This window comes from Melanerpes formicivorus, unplaced genomic scaffold (genome assembly GCF_026170545.1).
Source record: "Melanerpes formicivorus ecotype bairdi unplaced genomic scaffold, bMelFor1.0.p_v2 SCAF_15, whole genome shotgun sequence".
NCBI lineage: Eukaryota > Metazoa > Chordata > Aves > Piciformes > Picidae > Melanerpes > Melanerpes formicivorus.
This window is the reverse complement of record NW_027142367.1, coordinates 9,059,264-9,085,173: the sequence shown is the minus strand read 5'-3', so window position 1 is coordinate 9,085,173 and position 25,910 is coordinate 9,059,264. Positions and strand designations below refer to the sequence as shown.

General features: G+C 39.1%; 1 protein-coding gene across 1 annotated transcript in view; it reads left to right on the top strand.

The window, feature by feature from the left end:
* ZNF407 (zinc finger protein 407) overlaps nt 1-25,910 on the top strand; it is a 372,851-nt gene that overhangs the window by 250,439 nt on the left and 96,502 nt on the right. Inside the window, exon 8 of the mRNA XM_068147570.1 lies at nt 12,331-12,509. Coding sequence (XP_068003671.1) covers nt 12,331-12,509 — 179 coding nt within the window. The remainder of the gene's footprint in view (nt 1-12,330; nt 12,510-25,910) is intronic.

Sequence of the window (25,910 nt, the reverse complement as noted above, 5' to 3'; positions counted from 1 at the left end):
TTTAATATGACAGAGTTTATTGGCATTCAGAAAAATTTTCATCTTGGGTACTAGATCAGATTTTGTAGCAACACCATTCAGACAGTTCCTGTTCTTCTCTGTCAGTAGATTTACTGTGTTGCCCTAATTTCTCAATTAGTTAAAATACTGTGTAAAGTATTTAGACAAAACTATGTGTCATTTCAAGAACAGTTACAGTTTCTCTGTTCTGGGTTGTCCAAATATAGTCTAATACTTCTACGAGACAGTTTATCTGGAACATTGGCTAATCGGAAGCACAAGTCCTAGAAACATATCTTACATGCTATTTTACTCTGCATGTATGTACTAGGTATGCCAGGTAAGTAAAATACATAATTCAGTGCTTTCCTTCAACAGCATTGCATTTCACTATCTTTTGGTCAAGTACATAGCATATTGAACTTGATCTTTAGGGCTGCTCTGAAAGTCTAGCTACATGAAAACTACAATTTCTTACTGATTATCAGGGCGTCTTTGTAGTCAAATGTAATCTTGAAGGGACAAAAATTAAGATTTACGTGCTCCCTGCTCTTAAAACCAGTTCTCCTGGAGTGAATGATGACTGTGAAGTAAGCTCAAAGAACGGAGCCAAATGCTGCATTTACTTATATTTGTGCAGACAATGGCTTTATGAGGACATAATCTGAAGAGAATGATGTTTCTCCAATATATACTTTCAAGGCAGATTTTAGATCAGGTAATCAATCATACTTCCAACTAAAGAACCAAATATGACTTTGAGAACCTAAGATGGTTTTGTAGTATTGACAGCCAGGAAGAATATATTTTAATTTGCAGACTGAACAAATTTCCATGACATCATGGATACACAATAAATGTCTGACCTCACAATGGCATTTTTCAGACTTAAACTGTGCTTCTTGTAGACTTTGAGCCCAGAAAAAGCCTTAAGCTCAGCTAGTCTGACCTTCTACATAAAACAAACTGCACCCTTTTTTCCAGCTTGCTCTGTAATGATCCTCTTGCATTTGACTAAATTTTATTGTCTAGAAAGACGTTCAGGTTTGATCTGAAAACAGCCATAGCTGGAGAACCCACTCCCCTTGTGTGAAAGGTTAATTACCCTAAGTGCTGAAGAAATTGTACTATATTTTGCATTTGGATTTCTCTGTAACATGTAGTCATTCTTTGGAAGTTTGGTACAGGTTTTCTCTAACTTAAGGTGTTCCTTAATGATACATTTGTTCCCTGTTATGCTACACATGCCTAAGCTCAAAGGTAGTAAGTGAAATAGAGGATTTTTTAAGTGTAAGTAAAATTGGGATTTCCCTTCCTTCTTGGCTTGCATTTTTATTTATTATCATTTTGTGAGTGTCTGCTTTCTTTTTAAAATGTAGGCAGTAATACAGGAGTAGATATTCTAGAATTAGTTTCTCCAGTGTCATTAAAAGAACATTACATCCTTACACTTGTGTGCTACTTCCTTGCTTATACATTTAAAGCTGACATGGGACCTTTCTGCTTATAGCATCACACTGGAAGTTCACATTAAACCACCGGTTCACTACTCCTTAAATCATTCTCAGTGTCACAGCTTTTCACAGGGTCCTCACATTCTGTGAGTTACTCACACGCATTGCACAAAGGTGGGAGACCTAAGGTGTGGTTGTATGTGTGTGTGTTGTGACTGAACAGGCCCAGCTTGTGAAACCACTCTCTGACTGCAGTGTCAGCATTATTAATCACAGCACCAATTACAGTGTCATCTGCAAATTTTATTATCAGGGTTTTTATATATACTCTGGCATGCATAACAAAAGTGAATCCTTCAGACAATTAATGCTTGTTCCATTGATAAATTCTAGCATTTGCAATGAGGAAAAAAACAACCATCCCTTTTTGCATGGGGGTTGGAGCTGGGATAGGGCAAGAAGAGGCAATGTATTAGCATTAAAAAAACCTACTTTGAGCAGAGATTGTACAGACCACAGTGCCCTGAGTATGAATCCAGGCTGCAAAGCAACAGGATCTGTCCCCTGGGGAGCTGTGTTGTCACTAAAATGGCTGAAGGAACTGACACAAAGGCCAGTTGGAAGAAGTGCCATCTGCATCTCAGATTGACAGGCAGCCTTTAGGGTCTGTTGCTATCATTTCTGACTCCAGCAACATTAGGAGTCCAGTTTCATCTTGTGCAGTCTGTAGACTCCACACCCTTTCTTAGGCTCCATCTGTACTTTTATATTTGTGAAAATACTTTATGAGCTCCTGAGGATATACAAACAGAGTCTACAGAATTGTTCAGTTGCTTTATGTGGTCATTAAAAGAAGTACAATAGGGGAGAAAAATGATGTTAAAAGAATATGTGTGTCTTCAATTAAATTCATCCTAGGTTTGTTTTGGTTTTTTTTTGATGGATGCTTTCCATGGCCTCATTTCTGCAAGGTATTTGATCATGTACATAAATTTAAGCTTCTGAGTCATTCTTTTGAAGTCAGTGGTGCTGCTTGTACTTAAGCTGCACAAGTGCAGAAGTACCTTGCTAAATGCGGGCCTATGATACCTGAAGTCCAGTCTCCATCCTTACACAACTGCAGAGACGCTGTTTCTCAGACCAACTTCTCTTTTATGCCATCTGCTCTGAGAAGAAAGGAAAGGGGGAGGGAGGAAGCCCATGAACAATGGAGTGATTATTCTCAGTTACTGTGAAATAGATGAACTCCACCTGCTCTTTCTGCCACTTAAACCTGAGTTGAGACAGTGCAGCAGTGCGCAGTGCACAGCAGACTTCTGCATCTCTCACGCTGCAGGCAGGCAGGTCTAGAGGGCTCTTGAGCCAGGCCATTACAGAGTCTACTCTGGCTGCAGGAGTTCTGGCAAGTTATGGAGTTTTCAGAAGCAGGTCAGTCCTGTGAAAAGCTTTTGTGGTTTTGCTATTTTTCACTTCTCTAGTCAGCAGAAGGAGGCACTGAGGCTCTCTCCAAAGAGCTGCTTGGGCAGATGCTGAAGCCTAGCAGCCCAACTCTGCACAGCACCTTCAGGGCAGTGGGGAGCATAGCACAGATTGAGAGTTGGGAAAATGTCTCCCTGCCTTTCTGCACCACTTCCACTTGCTCCTCCCAGATCTAGTAGTATGGACATAATTTGCAGGTTTCTGTCTTAAAAGGTTCTCTATTTCTTTCTATTCCTGCAGAAAGCAGAATTAATGGAAGCATTTAAGGCAGGAAGTCATTATTTCCTTGGAATCAGAGAATTTTTTTCCTGTAAAAGTTTGCAGTTTACTTTATGTTGTTAAATGTGTTGTGAAATTTCACTGAAAGATTGAGATGCCATCACTATTTCTATACGCTGGTCGTTGTTCACTATGAACAGTGTAACCTGCCTTTACAAATGCCTCAGAGGCAAACAAATCTAGAGTGCCTCACCTCTGATTTCCTTTCAGAATCTCCAGTTATCCTCAATGTGCCTTTAAAAGCGTGCATTTCAGCTATCATAATCAGCTCTGTGTACCACACTTATTTGTAACAATCCAATTATTTGAAATTGGGAATTTTTATGCCCATACATTGTAGATCTAAGTGGCCAGATTACAATTTGGACATGCTCTCTGCTGAATGGAGCTGAGGCACAAGCAGTAATTATCAATCTTCCATCATTTTCAGTGCTGACGCACAAGTTTTTGCTGCTTCCCTACAGAGCTCTGCTACTTTTTAGCAGCCAGCATTGGACATCTGTCACACATACTGTATGTCACAACAAATAGATCATTACAGAAAAAACACGCAATGCTATAAATGTAGAAAAGCAGAAAACATTACGATTATTATCCCTGGGTGTTACTGTAATACTGTCAGAATAAATCCCGAATACAGTTTTATTATTTTCTTTGTGAAACTGACTGTGTCATAAAATCTCATTAAAACATGTAAATATAGTGTACTCTCTTTTAGGGGCTACTTCATATTTTCTGAGTGGCAATACATGCAGTACGTGTAAAATGTGGCAATACATGTGCCCACCAGATTGTTGGGCATGTATTTTCATAACACTGTGGATGTGTATTTCAGTCAACTTAGCTTGGTATGGTTGAAAAACATCAGCTATGGGAAACATTCACTGCAGAAGTAGCTATTGCTGTCTCCCAGAAGCTTGTTGCCAATATCCACCAGAGGTCTTTATGGACACGTTTGCAAACAATGACATAAGCAGAACTGAGTTGGCACTGACCATTGTGGCTGACCTCCTAAGTTCCTATGGAAGTGTAGGCTGCTAATTCTGGCAGTAGTGTAGTAAGTCACTTGGTAATTGAGGTTGGTTGGAGAGTGCTAGTGCTTGTGTTCTTGTGATTGTTCCTCCAGTTCTTTAAAACCTAAATAAATGGTAGGGTTTGTGCTTTTAAAGGAGAAGAGCAAGGTAAAAATGATGCAGATACAGGCCACAAAATTATCAGAGAGCTGGAACGCTTCTATGCAGAAAGGCTGGGAGAGTTGGGGTTGTTCAGTCTTGAGATGAGACAGCTCCAGTGAGACCTTATTGCAGCCTTTCAATACTTAAAAAGAAGACTGGACACAGTTTTGTTTTTTTTATCAGGACAAGGGAGTAATGGCTTTAAATGACAACAGGGAGATTTAGGATAGATACAAGGAAACTTTTTTTTACAGTGAGAGTGGTGAAACTCTAGTAGAGTTTGCCTGGTGACGCAGGGGATGCCCTCTCTGTGAAAATGTTCCAGGTCAGGTTTAACAGGGCTCTGAGTAACCTGACATGGTTAAAGATGTCCTTGCTCACTGCAGAGAGTTTGGACTAGATGAGCTTTAAGGATCCCATCTAAGCCAAACCATTCCATGATTCTATTCAATGATTCTGTGAAAGGGTATCACATTTCTCGTATATACATGCACATATATGTATGGTATATATGTGAATTAATGTATAGCAATGATAATGATGATAATAATAATAATATAATATAATAATTATAATAATAATAATAATGTTTATAATGTTAGTTTCCACTCATTGCAGCAAAATGTTATGACCAGAAGTACATCCTATATAATGCAATACTGTATTGACCTGTAGCACTGAGGAGGTGAGCCAATACCTTAATTTTTAAACTTGCAGTCTGATAGGAGTGCCAGTGGTATATGCAGATTGTATATAATGCTGTAGCTAGTTTGCATTAACAGCCAGTCAGCTGACTTTACTTTAAAAACCGCAATATAGATAAATCTTGAGTATGCTGGGGAAAATTTTTGGTTTGTTGATTGGTTGGTTTGTCTAGGTTTTTGCTTAGTGGAAGTTGGGCAGAGTGACTATTGTTGTGAAGGTTTTGATTGAATAAGCCTGTTCATATAATGTAATTACCACAGATTGAGGTATTTGTTTCTTTCCTGTCAAGAAGCTATTGCCCATTTGGTTGTTTACCATCACTCTGCTGAATGCCAGTTTTCATACAGCATAATGCAAGTGAGAAATAAAGGCAGTCTAGAAGGGTTGTATTTTGGGAAGCAGTAATATTGAATATAATCTGAAAGGTCTCTGCATTTAAATGAGTTAACAGGAGCTCTTGGTTCTTCCAGGAATATCCAGGAGCTCCCAGAATTCCAGACTGGAACTGGAGAATTCTGAGCAGAGTGAAAATAATGATATCCATGTATGCAGCACTAGTGTGAAATGCACCCTAGTATTCAAAGCTTAAGGCATTGTTTACAGTTGAGGAGTTCAGGAAGAATCTGTTGGTTTCCCAAAGTGAGATGAAAGCAGCTGGGTCTCTGTAGCTCATCCACTTAGAGGTCCAGGTAGCAGAGGGTTCATCAGCCAAACAAGATGTGGTGGAAATGAACACTGTTGTTGGCTGGATGCAGAAGTGTGAGAAATATAGGAGTTTATAAAAGAGAGTGAGCAACTACAGAGTAGTTTGCCTGTGATTTCAATGCATTTCCTGTTACTTTTCGTCTGATTTCAGTGTGGCTCTGTGCATCAGAATTTGGTACCAAAAAGAGTTAAGGTTTGAGGAAAGAATTACAGGACAAACTAGATGAATAGTGCTATCCATAAGGCTAAATACTCTAGTTGGCTTTGTGTTTGTAAAAGTCTGTGGGTTTCCTTTTCTAGTGCAATTATGTGATTGCAGTTTTGACTTAAGGACTGTTTTACAAGTTAGGTGGCATTTTCTGTGAAAGAAACACCTGCACACTTTTGGTGAGTAATTGAGGTTAAGAATCTATGATGATACATACTGCTTTCCTGAGAAGTTTCCTTTCATCTAACTGCTTTTATTTCTGGAATAAAGTATCTGGGTATTTTGCTATTTTCCCATCAAAATACTGCAATTTCTGTGTACTTCTTACAGGTTACATAGCAGAGTATAAACATTGCAGAAGACCTTCAGAGTGCTCTTCATATGAGAGTGAACTTTATCCATAGTGATGAACAGGGGGAAAATACAAATCTTTTCAACCTTTGGTTGTATCACTGGTTTATTTGTGTTATAAATAGTGGCATCCACGAGGCTGCGTTAAGTCCTTTAGGTTATATGCATTTCTCTGCAGAAGGAGGATGTGTGTACCTGATGTCCTGGAGAAAACCTTTTGAAAGGGTTTATTTTGTGCATGTAAGAGCCCTACAAGGTGCTAAAATTTTTAAAATGTAGTGGGTTAGATAATTAACATTTTGCCTCATTTGCACCTCTTGAAGCCTTCTATTTCCATGTCTTGCAGTAAGCATCTTTCTGAAAATGTCAGGCACTGCATAATGGAAGAAAGTTCTAATTTCAGGTCCCTATTAGTAAAAGATCTTAATAAAAATAGGTTGCTTCCTGCTATATTTCATTTAGTTGTTGAAGACAATGGGGATGTACTCTCATGTACAAAACCCTTAGAAAATGCAGAAGTGTTCCTATTCCACACAGACAAATTAAGAATTAACAGAAGAGGTTTTGAGAATCTTAGCTCGTTATTTTTATCCAGAATGCCATAAAGATGATCAGGGGGTGGGGTTGGAACACCTCTTCTACAAGGAGAGGGTGAGGCAGCTGAGATTGTTCAGCCTGGAGAAGGGAAGGCTCCGGGGAGGCCTTATAGCAGCCTTCCAGTACCTGAACAAGAGGCTTACAAGAAGCCTCCAGAGGGACTGTTTACAGGGGCCTGTAGTGATGGGACAAGAGACAATGATTTGGAATTAGAGAACAGTAGATTTAGATTGGATGTTAAGAGCAAGTTCTGTATCATGAGGGTGGTGGAACACTGCAACAGGTTGCCCAGGGACATAGTTGAGGCCTCATCCCTGGAGATATTGAAGGTCAGGCTTGTCAAGGCTCTGAGCAGCGTGATCTAGTGGAGGATGTCCCTGCTCACTGCAGGGCAGTTGGACTAGATGACTTTTGGAGATCCCTTCCAGCACAAACCATTCTATGGCTCTGTAAAATATGGGGACAGCAAACAGCTGTGGTTTGGGGCAGCCATAGCTCTAAATTCAGCTGTTTACATGGGCTGCTGAAACCAGTGCTGCTGGCTGGGAGGAGTGCGGAGCACCAATGCCTTGCATCCAGCCATGAGGCTGGGGCTGAGCCCTTCATCTTGGGGAAAGGATGTCCAAATCCCTGCCTTCTTATGGCTTCCACTGCTTGCTGGTGAGACTGGCTGAGCACTGCAGCATGGGGGAGAGGCAGTGGGGGATTAACCACAGAATCAGAGAATGGTTTGTATTGGAAGGGACTTTAAAGATCATCTAGTTCTAATTCCCCTGCCATGTGCAGGGACACCTTCCACTAGACCAAGTTGCTCAAGGCCCCAACCAACCTGGCCTTGAACACTTCCACAGTTGAAGCCTCCACAACTTCTCCAGGCAATCTGTTCCAGTGCCTCACCACCTTCATGTTGAAGAACTTTTTCTTAATGACATCTAAATATGGCTTTTTCTGGTTTGAAGCCATTTACTTCTTGTCCTCTCACTTTGTAAAAAGTCTGTCCAGCTCTCCTGTAGGCCCCCTTCATATGCTAGAAGGTCTTCCAGGAGCCTTCTCCAGGCTGAACATCCTCAATCTCTCATCCTGCCCTCATAAGGTGTTCCAACCCTCTGATTGTCTTTGTGGCCCTTCTTTCACCACAGACAGCAATTACTGTTGGGACCTTCAGACTGACAGTTTCTGATCTGGTGCAAATTTGCTCTAAGTCTCATTGCTCCACTCATGTTTCTATGCTGCAGACTTTGAACTCCTGCCTCTGCCTCCTGTGAAGTACACATCTGTGCTCCACCATCCCAGACCTCTGAACAGTGCTACTGCTTCCAGTGGGGTAGACCTAGTTTTGATGATGAATCTGGTCAGTGGCACACTACAGCTTGGCAATGCAACTGAGAAAATGTCTTCACAGGGACAGAGTTATGCTACTTCAGGAGCTAAAGGAGCAGCAATGTTTTCTGGCTTAAGGAGGAGGGCAGTTATGAGAATTTTTGCCCCATGCACTAGGAGCATGTATGTAGAACCCACTGTTCTGTAGACCAGGTACTCTGTTTCTCGCACTCAGCACAATGCTCTATTGTTTGGCAACAGAAGTGATATATATAAGGGTAGGAGAGAGGCAACAGGAGAGGGAAGATGAAGTAGACAAAGGCAATGGGTGCTCACACTGACAAAATGCCTGGGCATTTTGTACTACTCCTAACCTTCCACTTTATTCCACTTTCCCAGCAATGCCAGTCGATGGCATTGGGCTTCCTTGTTACTCTGTGGAGGATGCCTGTGCAAGCACAGTTACCACTGAAACTTTGAATAAACTAGTTTGATCTCATCTTTGGAATAGAGGAATTAGCTTAAGGCCCCACTTTGGAGGCGCTTTGAATTCCATTGTGGTAGGGTGCTGCTGGAGATGTCCATTGGAAGCTGTGTGTCATTCATTATTATAATACCTACACATCTTATTTTGTTGTGGTATCCTGTTTCTATCTAGGTAGTTATCAATATTCTGAGAATTGCTTACAAATGGACAATGACATCAAAAGTAGCTCATTTCTCAGGAGAAGCTTGCCATCCATCTCACCTCACAGCATTGTCCTTTACAGAAATATGGGAGCTCTCCTGGATGTATGCAGTAGAAAGCAGGCCTACACCCTTCCCAATACATCCATCTTTGATGGAGGAAGTCATACAGGCTTCTTGCAGGGCTGAGCTTTTAATCTCCTTGCATTTCCTGTTCATCTCCATTGTGCCTTAAGTGGTTCCAGCTCCTCTTTCACCATATCTGTCAGGATGCTGAAAACTGTACCGGCTTTCCACACCCCTTTAGTATAACTGTTGTTGTGTTTGCATCAAGTCTCAAACCTTTCGTCATGTCTGTTAAGAAGACTCACTGTAAGACATGAAGTAAAACCAAAATTTTGGTTGTGTTTCTCAGCATTAAATATAAACCCATAGACTACAACTGTAGACTAATTAAGGCTGTTCTAATAAGTTCCCTTCCTGTTATTGCAGAGCATGGAAAAATTGCCAGAAATATATGTGTTTGATTTTCAAAATAGGAAATGGATCATAAAGTCAAAAGCATGCTTGCATTAAGAAATTATAATAATAGTGTAATTTGGAAACCTTTTGTTTTGCCTTACTGAAACACAGGCTAGCCTCTTAAAAGCTGTGTTTACTTGTTTGTGGCTGTAATTCAGAGTGGAACTCAAAAACCAGAAAGACTTTACTGAATTTCTGTTGGGCTAAGTTGCCAAACTGTTTGACAAAGGAAATATTAATTTCAAAGTTTATAAACTCCAGGATGTGAATTTTATAACACAAAGCCTGTCAATTTCTTAACTAGCATCACCATTGCAACACTATACTATTTTAGTTAGATGTTTTTCATGACATGGCTTTAATGAAAACTCAGTACTGCTTAAAATCGAAAACTTCTGTGCTTACTTGGCTGAGGTGATGTTAGCACACACCAGCACAGGCTTTTGGAGGGGGTTGTGTCAGACATAGAATAACATACTTACACAGTACTCAGCAGAAGACTCCTAATAAAACAGACATTGAAAGTACACTGAATAATTAAAGACACATTTTACATGCAGTACATTTTTGTCATGTCATATTTAAAGGTATTACTTGGCTTCAAAAGTGCTTGGATTCGCCAGTTGCTACCTTGACGGTTTACTTTATGATTGCAATTGCCGCATTGCAAGCTAATACAAGAGGCCATTTGTAATGCCTTCTGATCTCATAGTCCTCCTTTCTGATTCAGCTTTTCTGGCTTCATCACAGGGAAAAATACCTTTTTAAAACTTTCCATTTCCCATGATGAATATATCAGTATGTTTGTGTGTTTAGTCACAGATATTTACTGATGACTGAAAAAATGAGCCTTTAGAATTGGTCTCTTTAAAGTGGTTGGAGCAAATCACAAATCAAAGGAGCTAGAACTGGTCTTTCATGACTTCAACAAGCTGCATTTTCTTCACAGCTCTTACATAGGTTCCACAGATCCTTTATATATTTCACAGAAATATTTCAAAGTGAAAAGTTTTATATCTCTCCTTAACATAGTGTGAGAGCTGAGCTGAAAGGACACAGATATTTTATTTCAGATTCGTATGCTCTGCTTTAATCTACTGCCCTTTAAAGTCTAACCTATGATAGAAGGTTACCAGATTGTCTCCTGCTTTCATTGCAGTGTACACTATCCTCTTTTTTTTCCTTTTTTTTTTTAATAAAATACATGTTTCATTTTAACAACATTTATGAACAGTGTCATTTTTTTAGGGCTGAATCCTGAAGGATGCTGAGGACCAATATTTCCCATATTTTTCAGAGCATAAGTGTCTTCTCTGACATTCTCAGGAGTCTGATCATTATACTGGTATATAGCAGATGGACATGACAGAGGGTGAGCTTTGGCAGCACCGTAAGGCACATATCAGCTTTTCTATGACCATCTCCAAGGGAGGGACAAGCACTCCAACAGAATTTCAAGCTGCTACTTCCATTTATTTTTGGGGTCCTTTTTTCAGGTGACTGTTCTTGCCGTATTTCTACCAGTAGACAGGTAAACAGCCAGTTGCTCAAAACACTACTGTTGTGTTTTTCAAATATTTGTGAAGTGTTATGTATTTATTCAATTCATTTGAGTATTCATACTTTTTTTCTGTTGTTACTGCTCTTAGTTTCCAGATCTCAACACTAAGAATGTCTAAATGAATTTGTACATAGGCTGTTATATTGATTCAAGAGTAAATTATTATCTTTTTCCAATTGAAATAAATGAAGCAGCAGTATATTTTATATAGGACTCGTCACAGACTTTAAGTAAGTAGGAAATTCTAATGCAAAATCATTTTGGAATGGGACTGCAAGTTTTTAAGAACTGAAAACTAAAAATTACTGTCATATAGAGGATCTCTGTGGATAAAGGAAATGTGAAATAGTTTTCTGTTAACTTTTGATTTTGAGTAATATTATTAGAAACACTTGTTTGACATGCATAAAATTAATTGTATGTGCCTTCTGACTTTTCTACATGAAAACTCCGTCGTGGCCACAAAGCCTGTGATTAAGGAATGAAGCTGGAGGTGGGGAGATTCAGGCTGGATGTGAGGAGGAGGTTCTTCACCATGAGAGTGGTGAAACCCTGGAATGCGTTGTCCAGGGAGGTGGTCGAGGCCCCGTCCCTGGGGGTGTTTAAGAGCAGGCTGGATGAGGCTCTGTCCAGCCTGATGTAGTGTGGGGTGCCCCTGCCCATGGCAGGGGGGTTGGAACTAGATGATCCTTGTGGTCCCTTCCAACCCTGAATGAAACTATGAAACTATGAAACTATAAGGTATAAATCAGAATCTCTGTGCCTTTTTACAAAGGTATAAACTTGACCAACTCAATTCTATTTTCTAGGAACAGTTCACAAGGTAAGATGAGAGTTGATGGAATACCCTTGCAAAAATCGTTTGTAGCAACTACCATGGAGCTAGGAACTCTGTAGGAAGGGTTCATATGAGCTCTGCTGGCAATGTTACAGGCATCTGTGCTTCTAAGTTTTGCTAAGTAAAAGACTATTGCTTGATTTCTGTTCCTCACTGACTACCATCCAGGAAAATACAAGTATAAGACTTTTGCAAATGTAGAGAAGTTTTTCACTTTTTTTCACTTCTGGTTCAGATGCATTGCTAGTTAAACAGGAGCCTTCATTCAAAGTAGAACATTTATACAAAACCTAAGAGAATGAAAAAATTGAACAGATAGTGCAAAATTACCACTTTTTTTTTCTTTTCTTTCTTTCTTTTTTTTATATATAGCAATATTTTTTTTTAAACACCTTGTAGGAAATAAATTGCTCTATAACAATTCTCTCCGTTTTCTTATTGCTGTTTAGGTCTAACTGTGCTGAAAATATCCGTAAGCACATCTTACATACAGGAAAGCATGAAGGAGTAAAAATGTATAACTGCCCTAAATGTGACTATGGGACCAATATCCCTGTGGAGTTTCGCAATCACTTGAAAGATCTTCACCCAGACATCGAAAATCCTGATCTGGCCTACTTGCATGCGGGTAAGATCTTTCTTCACTTCTACAGGAGCATGCTTAAATGACTGCAATACGAGAGCTAGATTTTACATTGTTACCACTTTTTCTGAAGAAGATTATGATTTTAAAATGGGCTTAGTCCTCTTCAAGTTTTCACAGGGATGAAGGTTGTGCATTGAAGTCCATTCATGTTTCATAAGGAAAGCTTGCAGTTCAATACATAAACATCAGAAGTGCCTGCTATTTCGATGCCTCATTTTGAAATCTAGTTGAACTTTTACAGAGAAATGTTTTTGGACATTTGTATAAAGTTACTTTGCCCACTCTGTTCCCCCAAGAACTGAAAAAACAAATCCTTAGGAAATACAGTGGCAAATTAATGTACCACTTAAAAACTTCATTATGAAAAAGCAGACAGTATTCAGCATTGAAAGACAGAACAGCAGAGATCAATCAGTAACTTGCATGTATGTTTTGAGACTAGGTTAGAGGGCACACATATTGGAAGTCACTGGAGGAATGCAAAAAACCCACATTGCTTTGGAAAGAGGAATTAAAGAGAAAAGTTGGAATGTTCCCTGTTTAGGAATAAGGTTTTTGGTTTTGTTTAGAGACTCTACAGTTAAGAATAAAAGGCAGAAGTTTAACAGGAGCATCAAATTAGGAAAAAATGCCAAGAGGTTAAGAGAAATAATACTAAATTAGGCTGGAGCTTGAATGAAACCTGATCTTAACTGAGGAGAGGCAGGTAACGTAGGTATCACTGAGGGGGAAGACAAGTCAGAGCAGTGGGGAGAAAGAACAGATGGTAAGAAGAAAGAGTTGGAGAATCCAGAGGAGGAAGAAATGTGGGCCAAATTCTCCCTAAGATGCAGATTAATCTTCCATTGAAGTACTACTATTGGTACTGCTGTATCAGATTTGAATCTCCTTCTTCAAGGAATTAATTGATCTCATTATTTCTGAGACCATCGTACCTGTAAAAATAGATGACCTAGAGAGATTTCATTCAGCTCTGTGCCATGTGTACGCTCAAGTTATTTTAAAACCTCTCAGTCTTCTCAAAATGCTTTCCTGACTACAGGCAGTGTATTATTTGTACCATGTATTTCTATTTGCCAAGTATTCCACTTAATTTTGGAACCAATCATCATGTCATGTCAGCATATGGTGGATAATATCTGGATGTGCAAACAAAATGCCAGTTGGCAGAATACCAATTTCAAAATAGGTCAGAAAACTGATCACATTTCACCATAGTTTTCACTAAACTGAATGAATAATCAACTCAGAGCTTAAATCCAGACACTGTTGAATTTTTACTACAGTAATCCTACTTGAAAAAAATATGAAAAATTAAAATGCTTTCACTAGACAGATATACAGGTGCAGCACAGATAGCTCTAACACTGGTGGAATCACTAGCACTTGTTCAAAATTAGAAAATCTGTCTAAGTTTTCATGTTGCTTGTGCAAGACTACATCTAGGTAAATTAATTGCTCATTGCAGCATGCTGTGGTTAGAACCTATCAGCTTGCTTGTCTTTGCAACGCAGGAAAGCTATCATCAATATGTTGTGTACTAATGATCAATATTTTCCATCCATTTGTTCTTACATTGCAGAAATCCCCTGCACCAAACAATGTGCTGTACAGACATATTAGTACTAGTAAGAACTGGTTGTTCCCTAGTTATTGCCAGGCTAGCCTAGAAGTGATAAACAGCAAAGGTGTTGAAATACTGTTTGTGTAATCCCATTGCTAAATGTCTGATACTGTATTTTCCTGTCAGGAAGAAACACTATTAAGGCAGGACCTAGGTGATAATTGAGCATACCCATCAGAACTAAATTAAAGAGGGTTTAATTTCTTCTTTTCAGTCTGTTTCTGACTGCTGGACATCTTGGAGTTAAAGGTTTTAGAGAAGATTTTTAGAGGAATGAGGGGATAACTCCCACGCCCTGGCTAACATTTGTTATCAAAATAAGATTTGTTCTGTGTCTGGTTCATGGCTACTGATGACTTATTGGTCATTGGCTGCACCTACAGAGAATCCACAACGTGACACAGAACGCTTTAGGATGATAGGAGTATGAAAGTGTCATACAAGATCAATTTTTTTAACTTAAATGTATTTGTCTGTCTTTCGTGCTCTAATACTGCTTTGTAACGGGAAAGCCATCCCCTTTGCTGCTTTGAACAGAATAGAAATAGAGTAAGTCTCATCAGTGGCAGAGACAGATGCCGAATCCAGCTACTTTTCAGTCAGAAACTCCTTTGCCGCAACCCACCAAGAATGGAGCTGTGGGTACCCTTAGAATGTGGCTGAGAGTGAAAATCAAATCTGTTCCTCATCTGTGAAATTATCAGTTGGATTTCTTACTCAAAGTTAATGCTCTTTATAATTCATGTGCCCTAGTACTAATTTTTGTTTAGCTTTCTTTGGCAGCTACTATATTGCTTTATAGGGATAGTGGAAGTAAGGAGCTTGAAGAAGCTGCATTTCTAAGTGAGAGGCTGTGGAAAGCAGAGCAAGTTATCTTCCACATGAGTGAGGGCGATACCATATTTGATAGGTGATTGCACTTTCTGTTCTACAGCTTTGAAATCCTCCATAATGTGAGGAACTGATTGATATATGAAATGGCACAAAAGCAGGTCTTCAGACTTTCTTTCCTCTGTCGCAGAGATAGTTAACTATACAACTATATTCCTTTACAAACCTTGTGAATCGCTGTTTTATCTTTACGAAAAAAAAAACCAAACAGCAAAATAATCTAGAGAATTTTTTCTTTCCCTTTTGAAATGTGTGCATATGCATGTAAAATTATGGATTGAATTTGCTAGGTTATGCCTCAAATACCAACTTATGCATTTAACCTATAATTTTTATACATGTCATCAAATCTGGGTGGTTTTTTTAATGGCATTGTGTATTGTTCAGTAAGAGCTTTATGCCTGTTTCTTGGTATACTCTCAGTCATTCTCCTAACATCTGTGTTGAAATTGGAATTTTGTTTGAAAAAAGCCAGAACCTTGGTGATTGTTGGTTATCCACAATATTAATTTATTTGCTTTTTAAAATCAGGAGACTCAGGGGTGACCTTATCACTCTCTACAACTACCTGAAGGGAGGTTGTAGACAGGCAGATGATGGTCTCTTCTCCCAGGCACCCAGTAGCAGAACAAGAGGACACAGTCTCAGGCTGCGCCAGGGGAGGTTCAGGTTGGATGTTAGGAAGAAGTTCTATACAGAAAGAGTGATTGCCCATTGGAATGGGTTGCCCGGGGAGGTGGTGGAGTCGCCGTCATTGAAGGTGTTCAGAAGGAGACTTGATGGGGTGCTTGGTGCCATGGGTTAGCTGTTTGGGTGGGTTGGATTGGTTGATGGGTTGGACACGATGATCTTGAAGGTCTCTTCCAACCTGGTTTGGTTTATCCTAATAAAGGTTTTATCACATGTGAAATGCCAATGGAACATAAATGGTCTTACTAGCAAGCTCAAGAATCCTTCAGTTAATGTTTTAGTCATGGAAATTTGGTTCCAGTGGAAGCTTGCTCTTGTTCTTGTTATCAATACACAAATCTGAAAATAGAAAACTGATACAATAAATGAGTTGTCATATGATGCTGATGGCTATCATTTTAGTGATTACCAAAAAAAAAGTAGGTTATTTGATAAAGAAAATTTTTCTGAGTTGAGTTCCTCACTGTGGACTTGTCTGTAGCTTATGTAAGCTAAAGAAATCTTTGGATTGAGTCTTGTACGCATCACATTTCCAGGAGTCTTGGACATGTTTTTTCCTTAATACGGAGTTAAACTCAGCCTGAGTACATTGCCAAGTGGGCCAGGGGAAGGGCTAATATCTGTGGTAGACTTGAAATGGGTCTGGACATCACCTGTGTTTCTCAGTGCTTTGTCTTCTTTGCAGCAGCATCACTTGGTAGTAATAATTTCAGCTTGAACTAAATGTTCATCATTTAGGAGTTCTTGTCTTATAAGCATTATGGTCTTATTATGATGCATTATTTATATCCAAAGAGCATAATAGCAATGGCTTGACATCTCCATTATTCCAATAGCTGCAGAGACCGTGACATCTCACTGTGTGTAGAGTAGTCTTCTGTGGATACTAAACTGGCCGTAAGGCAAAAAGCTCTTCAGAGGGAAGAGGAGCAGTTTACTCTTTATTGGTTTTGTGATCATGTTGAAAGTTATGCAATGATACTGTCCTTTTCTGTGTCGTTATCTCTGTGCGGCAGTGTTAAAAGTGAATATGATCTCGAAGAATGAGCATGGCTCTAGGAGATGAGAATATCCCAGTTTTTCACTGAACAACTCATATAGTGGACTTGCTCTCTGTCTGAGTTCCCCATGTGCTAAATAGGTGCAGTGCCTGTGTAGGTCAAGTCACAAAGCTTTTGACTGAAAGTGGCATCACGACAGTGAACTGTGTGATGAGGGAACTGCTTAAGACATTGAACAGAAAGTTCAGAGATGTTTTACTTAATTTAGATTTATTATTAGTCATACAAAATCATTCTTGGAAGTCTCAAAAAAATAATCAGGGAATGCAGATCAGTTCATTGTAGTCTTTGGTCAGTTTGATTTTCTTTCATAAATGATGCTGTTGTTGCAAAGCACTCAAGTTATGCATCATGCTTTGGGAGAGTCTGCTACCCTGGGCCCTGCGAGTAGGAGTAGAGGATCGCTTACTCTTATGAGTCCTGACAGAAATAAAAGTGTGAGCTACTTCCCCTAGCTGCACAGACATGTTTTGGGGAATGCTTGGAAGTGCAGCTTTGTGTGCCTGTGCCTCTGAAAATTATAGGTGCCTCTAGGGTTGGGCATCCACAGAACAAAGATTGTGACAATAGTGTTTTGGCAGTTGGCTGCCTACATGGTGATTGAATGCTTAGTGCTCATCAAGAGTTACATAATTCATGACCAAAATGATAGATAGGTACTTGATTATAGTGTGTGAGTTGCTTCACAGGGAGAAAATAATCACACGAGCTACTCTTAATCTAGCTGAGAAAAGCCTAAGAAAAAGCAGTTACTGAAAGCGTAGTCAGACAAATGGAAATGAGGAACAAGGTGCAAACACTTAGATATGAGGTTGACTGAGCTCACACAGAAACTAGCAGAAGAAATTATCCCTGTTCCATTTCTTTAAGCTTTGAGAAGACTGGTTGTCTTCCTCAAAGATAGGTTTTAGGAGGGCCCGAGGTTGCTGGGTTGCTGCAAAACTAATTAAATGTTATTTAAGGGGCTTTGATATGCCAGATGTCAGACTATTATTGGATAGTCGTTTCTGCTCTTAAATCTTAAAACAATGTTAAATACAGCCTGATGGTAAGAGTTGTGTTTGTGCTTAATTGTTGTGATAGTGAAGGGGGTAGCTGAGGAGACACCTCAGTCCCCCAAAGTCTTTTTTCTCATAAAGGTGACATTCCCACCATTGATGCTTGATTCTTACTCTCTTTGAGGCTGAATTTCCTGTGCCTGAGTAGAGAAACATTTGTCTATAATAAGTTGGGGTTTTTTTAGTATGTTATTAAATCCCTAATAAAATATATTGGAAGATATATTAATTCATTTATTTTTTTCAAGGTGTTTGAAGAATCCTTAGGAAATTCTGCTCCTTTAGTTGGCAGTTCCCTTACTGGTTTATTGTTTGTGAGATCTGAAATCAATGAAAAGACAGTTCAATTAATCATGTGTGCACTAAGCCAGGCCTACATACTGCTTTTTGCTTTTTTAGATTAGGGGAACAGAGTTAGGGGATGTTTCACACTTTTTTTTCAGATGGCAGTGAAAAAGAGAAAAGTTTACCTCAAGGTCTTCTTTATGCATATGTGAAAAATATTTTTCGAACTGTAAGTGCACTTTTCAAAACGCTGGGCTCTCCACACATTTCTCTTTCAGTTTCTTTAGCTTTTGAGAAACAAGGCTCTACTAGCAACCCACAACTTGATTGCATCATCAACAAGGGACAAAATTGTGATCCTATCTGTTCTAACAGTTGCAATATTCATGAATGAAATTCTGAAACTTCAAATAGTTAATCCCAAATAAAATTGTGATCTTTATCCTACTTGACAGCTACATTTATCAAATTATTAAGAGAAAAAATTGATTGCTAAAAGTTATGGTGTGATCTATTATGTGATTTTATCAAGGTATAACTGTGTTGCCGAGTGGAAACTGCAGACTTATTCAGAATGTGAATTGGACACACATAACCTGATAATTTTTATCCTTTTTTTTTTTTTCTTCTTCTCCTTTTTGTTGTATCTGCTGACTCTGTAGTAGAAAATGTAAAGCTGAGGGAAAAAAAATAGGGAAATGAAATAATGAAAACCTGTTTCCTCTTATACTTTCTTAATTCACCAAACTACAAAAATACAAAATCAGTGAATATTGTAATGGAAATGCAAGTCCGTTGAGTGCCTCTGCAACCTCGTAATTCATACCTTCAGTAAAGCCTTCCCAAAATGGATGTGCGGTTTTGTTTAGAAGGGTATTTAACTCCTCTTCATTGAATAGTTACGGTTTTGGTCTGTATCGCCATTTAAATGAAATACTTTTAATGTTGTAATTTGCAAAAATATTAAAAATGTGTCATTGCTAGCTGTATCAGAATATTGCTTGGGTTTCTAGGTAAAATATTTTTGATGGCTGGTATACTTACAAAAAAAAAAAGGCAGCAGCAGCTCTGCTTCAAACAGGTTTGCTCTTGTCATAGCTATTAGTGCCAGTCTTTCAATAGCGTGTCATGTTGATTGGCAGACACTCCCTTTCCTCTTTTGTGAGGAATAATAATTTCACTGTGTGCTTGAAATAAAAACCTAGTATAAATGATTTTCTGTTTGTAAAGGAGGAAGCTAGGTTCCTTATAACCTATGTAGATTACGTATTATTGTGTTTCAGGAAAGATTAATCTGCGTTTTAAAAACACCTAAAACCTAAGTCATTTGATTACTTTTGTAACTGCAGTCTATTGTTTCATAGTTTCATAGTTTCATAGTTTCATTCAGGGTTGGAAGGGACCACAAGGATCATCTAGTTCCAACCCCCCTGCCATGGGCAGGGACACCCCACACTAGATCAGGCTGGACAGAGCCTCATCCAGCCTGCTCTTAAACACCTCCAGGGACGGGGCCTCAACCACCTCCCTGGACAACACATTCCAGGCTTTCACCACTCTCATGGTGAAGAACCTCCTCCTCACATCTAGCCTGAATCTCCCCACCTCCAGCTTCATTCCATTCCCCCAAGTCCTATCACTACCTGAGATCCTGAGAAGTCCCTCCCCAGCCTTCCTGTAGGCCCCCTTCAGATACTGGAAGACCACAATGAGGTCACCTGGGAGCCTTCTCTTCTGCAGACTGAACAGCCCCAACTCCTTCAGTCTGTCCTCATAGGAGAGGTGCTCCAGCCCTCTGATCATCCTTGTGGCCCTTCTCTGGATACGTTCCAGCACCTCCACATCCCTCTTGTAATAGGGGCTCCAGAACTGGACACAGTACTCCAGGTGGGGTCTCACCAAGTCTTTGTATGCCTAGCAAAGCTTCCATAAGCAGTATCTTACTTAGGTGGTTACAATAATAGAATTGTTTCTTTCCAGGCAGCAAGTAAAGTAAATAAAAAATAAAAAGAAAAAGAAGAAATTGAGGTCATGAAAGTGTTTTTCTTTTTTTCTTTTTTTTTTTTCCCTAGTACATATCTTTTGCTACTACTGTTGAAGAGCTTAGAGACTTCTTCCATAGTCCCTTAGTTGCTTTTCCTGAGTAGTTAGCATATATTGCTTGAGTGACATGAAAGAAGGTGTTCAAATAGTTCGATGCAAATATTGTATCATCTAATATGCAAAACCCACCACTATTAATGTTAGTTATACTCTGTGAGTGGATGGTATACTCAGATAAGAATGAAGGCCAGGAATTTCACTGGGAAAAAAAAAAAACTACACACTTTAAAGGAAGAGGAAAATACCATGTGTAGCACCAATGGCAGTTGTAGTCATAATCCTGTGTTCTGGTCAGTGCCCTTCTGTCCAGGGCATGCTGCTTTGGGGATTTCCTAGGCATTGTTATTCCTTTCTGAAGAACTATCCTAGCTTCTCACAGGGCAACTAATTTTTTTTTGTGTGTGATGAGCTTTTACTCCTGAGCAGCTTGAATCTCTGCCTGTGTCTAAACATTTAATCTGGGTGTTGGCCTGCTTTCTGCTTGTTCTTCCATATAGCATCCTGATTTCCAAGACAGGGAACCATTTGGCTGACATGGAAGGAGGCTGTGCCACAATGGCCAATGCAGAAAACTGCATTAGTTTGAAACGTTTCTGTTGAACCCTAATGCCACCTCGCAGCGTCCTCAAAACACCCTCAGACAGGTGTCTGCTTTGCAAATTCCCTGTGTTGCATTGGTAGCCACATGCTGAATTCCTGCTGATGTTCACAAAGCTTGTTGCCTCTGCAAGGGTGTCAGGTTCACCAATGAAAAGGAAGTAGTCTTACTACAAGCTATTATTTGATTATCACTACTAGATAAATGTCTTTCAGGAAGAACAATACATATTGTTGCCTATTTGGTGCCAAAAATAGCATATCCTGACATAAAACTTCTAAAGCAAGGCTGAAATTTTAAAATACAGAATAGAATAGAATAAACCAGGTTGGAAGAGGCCTTCAAGATCATCACATCCAACCTATCATCCAACACCACCTAATCAACTAACCCATGTAACCAAGCACCCTGTCAAGTCTCCTCCTGAACACCTCCAGTGATGGCGATTCCACCACCTCCCCGGGCAGTCCATTCCAATGGGCAATCACTCTCTCTGTGTAAAACTTCCTCCTGACCTCCAGCCTAAACTTCCCCTAGCGCAGCCTGAGACTGTGTCCTCTTGTTCTGGTGCTGTTTGCCTGGGAGAAGAGGCCAACCTCTGCCTGTTTACAACCCCCCTTCAGGTAGTTGTAGAGAGCAATAAGGTCACCCCTGAGTCTCCTCTTCTACCAGAAGTAGAAGAAAGTCCTTAAGACAAGACAGCCATCTAGAAAGACAAAAAAATGCATGCGTAATAGCATAGAGTAAATATAAATGATAAAAAGAAACATTAGAATGCAAATGTCAACCTTAAAATTCTGAGAAATACAAAAAAAAAAAAAAATAAGGCTCAATAAAACTTTGCAAACAAAATAAATGAACCTTACAGAAGGAACAAAAAATAAAGCTATGTAGTGCGCAGTACTAATTCAGGATATTTTTGCGTGGAGATTGTCATACACTCTGAATATCTAACCTGCTGGAGTCATGAGAAAGATGAAGCTTCTTCATTTTTTTAATGATTTTTTTTTTAATTGAAATAAATGTAAAGTCTAAGGTACACCTTGAAAAAGAATATGAAAATGTTGATTTAAAGTGTACTGTGATTTCTAAGTGCATATAATATACGAAACAAAAATCATTTATGTTTTCTATGACATACTCTGTGCAATTATAAATTTAGATTCTGTATTTAAAATAATTATAAATTGTGGTTTATTCTATGAAATAGAAGTAAATATATAATGATAAGCATAATTGAGAAGGATCGCAACAGTGGCATTCTAATTACGAACAAATTATTTCATTGGAGTTTTGAGCTAACAGTACTTGCAAGACCTGTCATCACTATATTTCAGTATAACCACGTAGCAGAGTGCATCTTCCCTACACAATGCCACCACCTCTTAGCCTCCTTCACTGTGGCTCTACATTATTTAGAGGGCACTTTAAATTTTCTCTTTGTGTAAGATGCTACCAACACCTCAGCAACCTATGCTGGAAGAGTGTATTCTTGATAAAGAACTTAAAGTGATGAACACTTGTGAATCTGCTTTGATATGCTTGCAAGTTATTGAGAGAATTTTCAGTATTTTTTTTTCAATGACACAAAAAAATTCTTTGCTTCTTACACCAAATTTATTTACTACACGAAATGGCACAAATAATGACAAAAAAAAAAAAATCCAGAATCAGGAAAGTGTTGAAACAAATGTGGGTAACGTTAGGTATGGAAGGGCTGAATCGAGTGTTAGTTGTATGCTCACTGCTGTAGTGCTTTGGGGCACGATTGAGAAGAGCCCTCAGTAATAATTGCTCCAATGAATCACAAATCATTGTCATTCCATGCTGATTTTTAAAATTTCTTTGGGGCTTTCTTTTTGTTTGCTTTCATTGATCCAATGTATGCTGCACTGACTTTCCATTAATTTCTTGACATGGCATCTTGGATCTTGACCTTTTGTAAGTAGGATGCCTTGTCTGTCCGATGCATGTGTTCTTTTGTACTTCTAATTTCTATTTTATTTCCAATAGTTCTTCATAATTTCCCCCATCTTTTCATTTACCAGATCTTTGGTACCTTTCAAATGCTAAATGCTCTCCCATATATCCTTAGTAACCATGCTGGATTTTTCTGTCCTTTTTAATATTTAGGTTTTATTGGATGAATGTAGATTGCACCTTCTCTAACTGTGCCTTAAATAATTGCCACTTAAGGGAATTAAGAAGTACAAGGGAAGGAAAATGCTGACCCATAGACTAAGCAGAAGGAAAAAACGTTCCCACTGGGTCCAATTTCCTAAGAAGGACCATCAGGATAGTGACTAGGACCTGAAATTATGGGCTGAATGACCTCTAAAAAATTATCAGTTCAAAGAGGAGCTTGTCTATAACTGTTTGCACTAAAGGAAATGAAGATAGGTGGAAGTTTCACAGAAGAAAGATTGCTTCACTTTCTTGGTGAACATATAAAAGTGTAATATGAAACTATATCTCATATAAATACATTGCATGCCGACTGTCTATAATTCTTGTATCATGTCAAAAAGGCATGGAGGCAGATATCATATCTCTTAACTCCCAGCAGGCCAGTTAGTGGGAAACCCCTTTTTCTACACGCAAAGATAGCAAGTACATCTTCTGAATTGAAGATATTTTATGCAGGTCTTGCATTTATTGGAAAGAGTGCATGCTCATCAATATCTAATGTCAAAGAAATGGTTTGTACTAAAGAAACCACTGCAAATGTAATACAGATGTTTTCATTCTCTGGGTCATTACACGGTTTTCATATAATGGTCTCTGATAGAAAAAAGAGACCTAAAATTAAGTGTGATTTTCATCAAAATTGTGTAGGAACCTCAGCATCAATGAAAACTTTGGGCTTCAGTTAATACAAATCACTGGTTCAACCTCCACGTGACTGGGTGAAAGGCAATACTGGTTTAAATGTCTGTGGGAAGTACAGGAGATATCCAATAACCAGGTTTCTGTAGTGTACTTAAGAGGACTCTCATATGAAGGAGATCAGTTCCTGTGTGTCACAATCCCTGCTTAAATAACATTTCAGAAACTTAGATCATTGTTGCTGGAAGAGCTTTTCATTAGTGGCCATTGTACTGTAGCTAAAGGAAAGAGTTGGTTGCTATATAGTGTTTGGGAATATAATGTATAATGTACTTAGAAAAAAGGCATTAAGATAACTACCATATTATAGGCTAAGCTATGTCTCTACCTCTTTTATACCTTGCCAAAATGGTACTTCTTATTCAAAGCATAGGAAGTAATAGCAGATAACGGTTCTCAGAACACAGTTTATAGAAGGTTTAAAAGAATTGATCTGCTTTGAAGTAATAGTATCTAGAGGAAACATAAAATGGAAGCATCTTTTGATAGCAAAAAAAGAGATAACCCCCTGATTATCTAGTTATCTCAACAGACATCAGAAGTTTTTAGGCAAACATTTTCAATTTAACATTAATTTTAGATTTGGCATATGTGCTCAGAATTCAGAACTGGGTTTGAAGGATTTGAAGTTAGGAGTTATGAAACAATGAATTGTTACCTCAGGTAGTTTTTAGAATGCATGAGTAAGGTAAAATTAGAAAGGTGCAGCAGTTGTGAATTGTCTGGAGTCCTCACATACTGGTGCCTGCCGCCACCACAGAATCCCCATGGGATAAAGATACTTCAAGTCAATTCAATTTTGCCACTTCAGCTAAGGATTTATCTATAAATCCCTACTCTTCCAATGGTATTCAGTATTACATTATTTGTTGTTGACCCTTTCTTTTGTAATCCACCTTCCTTTGAGCAAATTCAGCCACTATCAAAGGTGTCAGTAAAAATTGCTGAACTGCTTCTGCTTGCTTCCACCCTCTCAAGCAAAAAGCCTGAAATATGAAGTGAGAGATTTATCAGTGTATGAAAATCACAAAATTTCAGTTATCTGTAATTCAGTACAGCCTTACCTGTATTATAGATCAGGAGGGCTAAGAGAGCAGGAGAAGGACTTGGGGGTATCAGCTGATGAAAACTCAACATGAGTCGACAAAGGTTGCAGGCAGCCCAGAAAGCAACTGTGTCCTAAGCTGTATCAAAAGAAGTGTGACCATCAGGAGAGAGAGGTGATTCTGCCCACCTGCTCTCTCTGGTGAGACCTGCAACTGGAATACTGCATCCAGGTCTGGTGCCCCAGCATAAGAGGGACATCAAACTGATGGAGCAGGTCAAGAAGAAGCCATGAAGATGATGGAAGGGCTGGAGAACCTCCCCTGTGGGGACAGGCTGAGAGAGTTTTGGCTGTTCAGCCTGGAGAAGTCTTCAGGGAGAACTTAGAGCAGCCTGAAGGGGTCTACAAGAAAGCTGGGAAGGGACTTTCTACAAGGCCTTGTAGTGATGAGACGGACTCACTTTAAGCTTGAGGAGGGTAGGTTTAGACTGGACATTAGGAAGAAATTCTTTACAGTGAGGGTGGTGAGACAATGGAACAAGTTGCACAAGGAGGTTGTGAATGGCCTCCCTGGAAGTGTTTATGTCCAGGTGGGATAAGGCCTTGAGTGACCTGGTCTAGTGGAAATTGTTCATGCCCATGGCAGGGGGTTTGGAACTAGATGATCTTGAAGGTCACTTCCAACGTAAACCATTCTATTAATCAATGAATACAGCCCTCTGGTCTTTGTTGAACTGTGTGGGGTTGTTTGTTGCATGTTCTCTTTCCTGGCAAACCTTTGAGCTATGGAAGTGATCAACTGATTAAATATATTTCTTGGAATATCTTGAGATAAGAATTTTGAGTCAAAATTATAGAAGCCTAGAATTTCAAAACTTGATCACAAGGGGACTATTTCTGTGAAATAAAGCTATACCTGTATTGATGGCTAACGTGCAGGAGAGGCACCAGCTACACAATGGTATGGTCAGGCTGGGAATACTAGCTGAGAAATGACTTACAGAAAGAGTCAATAGTCATAAGTTGGTATAAGCAGTATATGGTTCCTGAGGATCTTGGGAAAGCCGAGGGAACTAATCACAGTATCACAGTATAACTTAGGTTGGAAAGGACCTCGAGGATCATCGAGTCCAACCTATCAA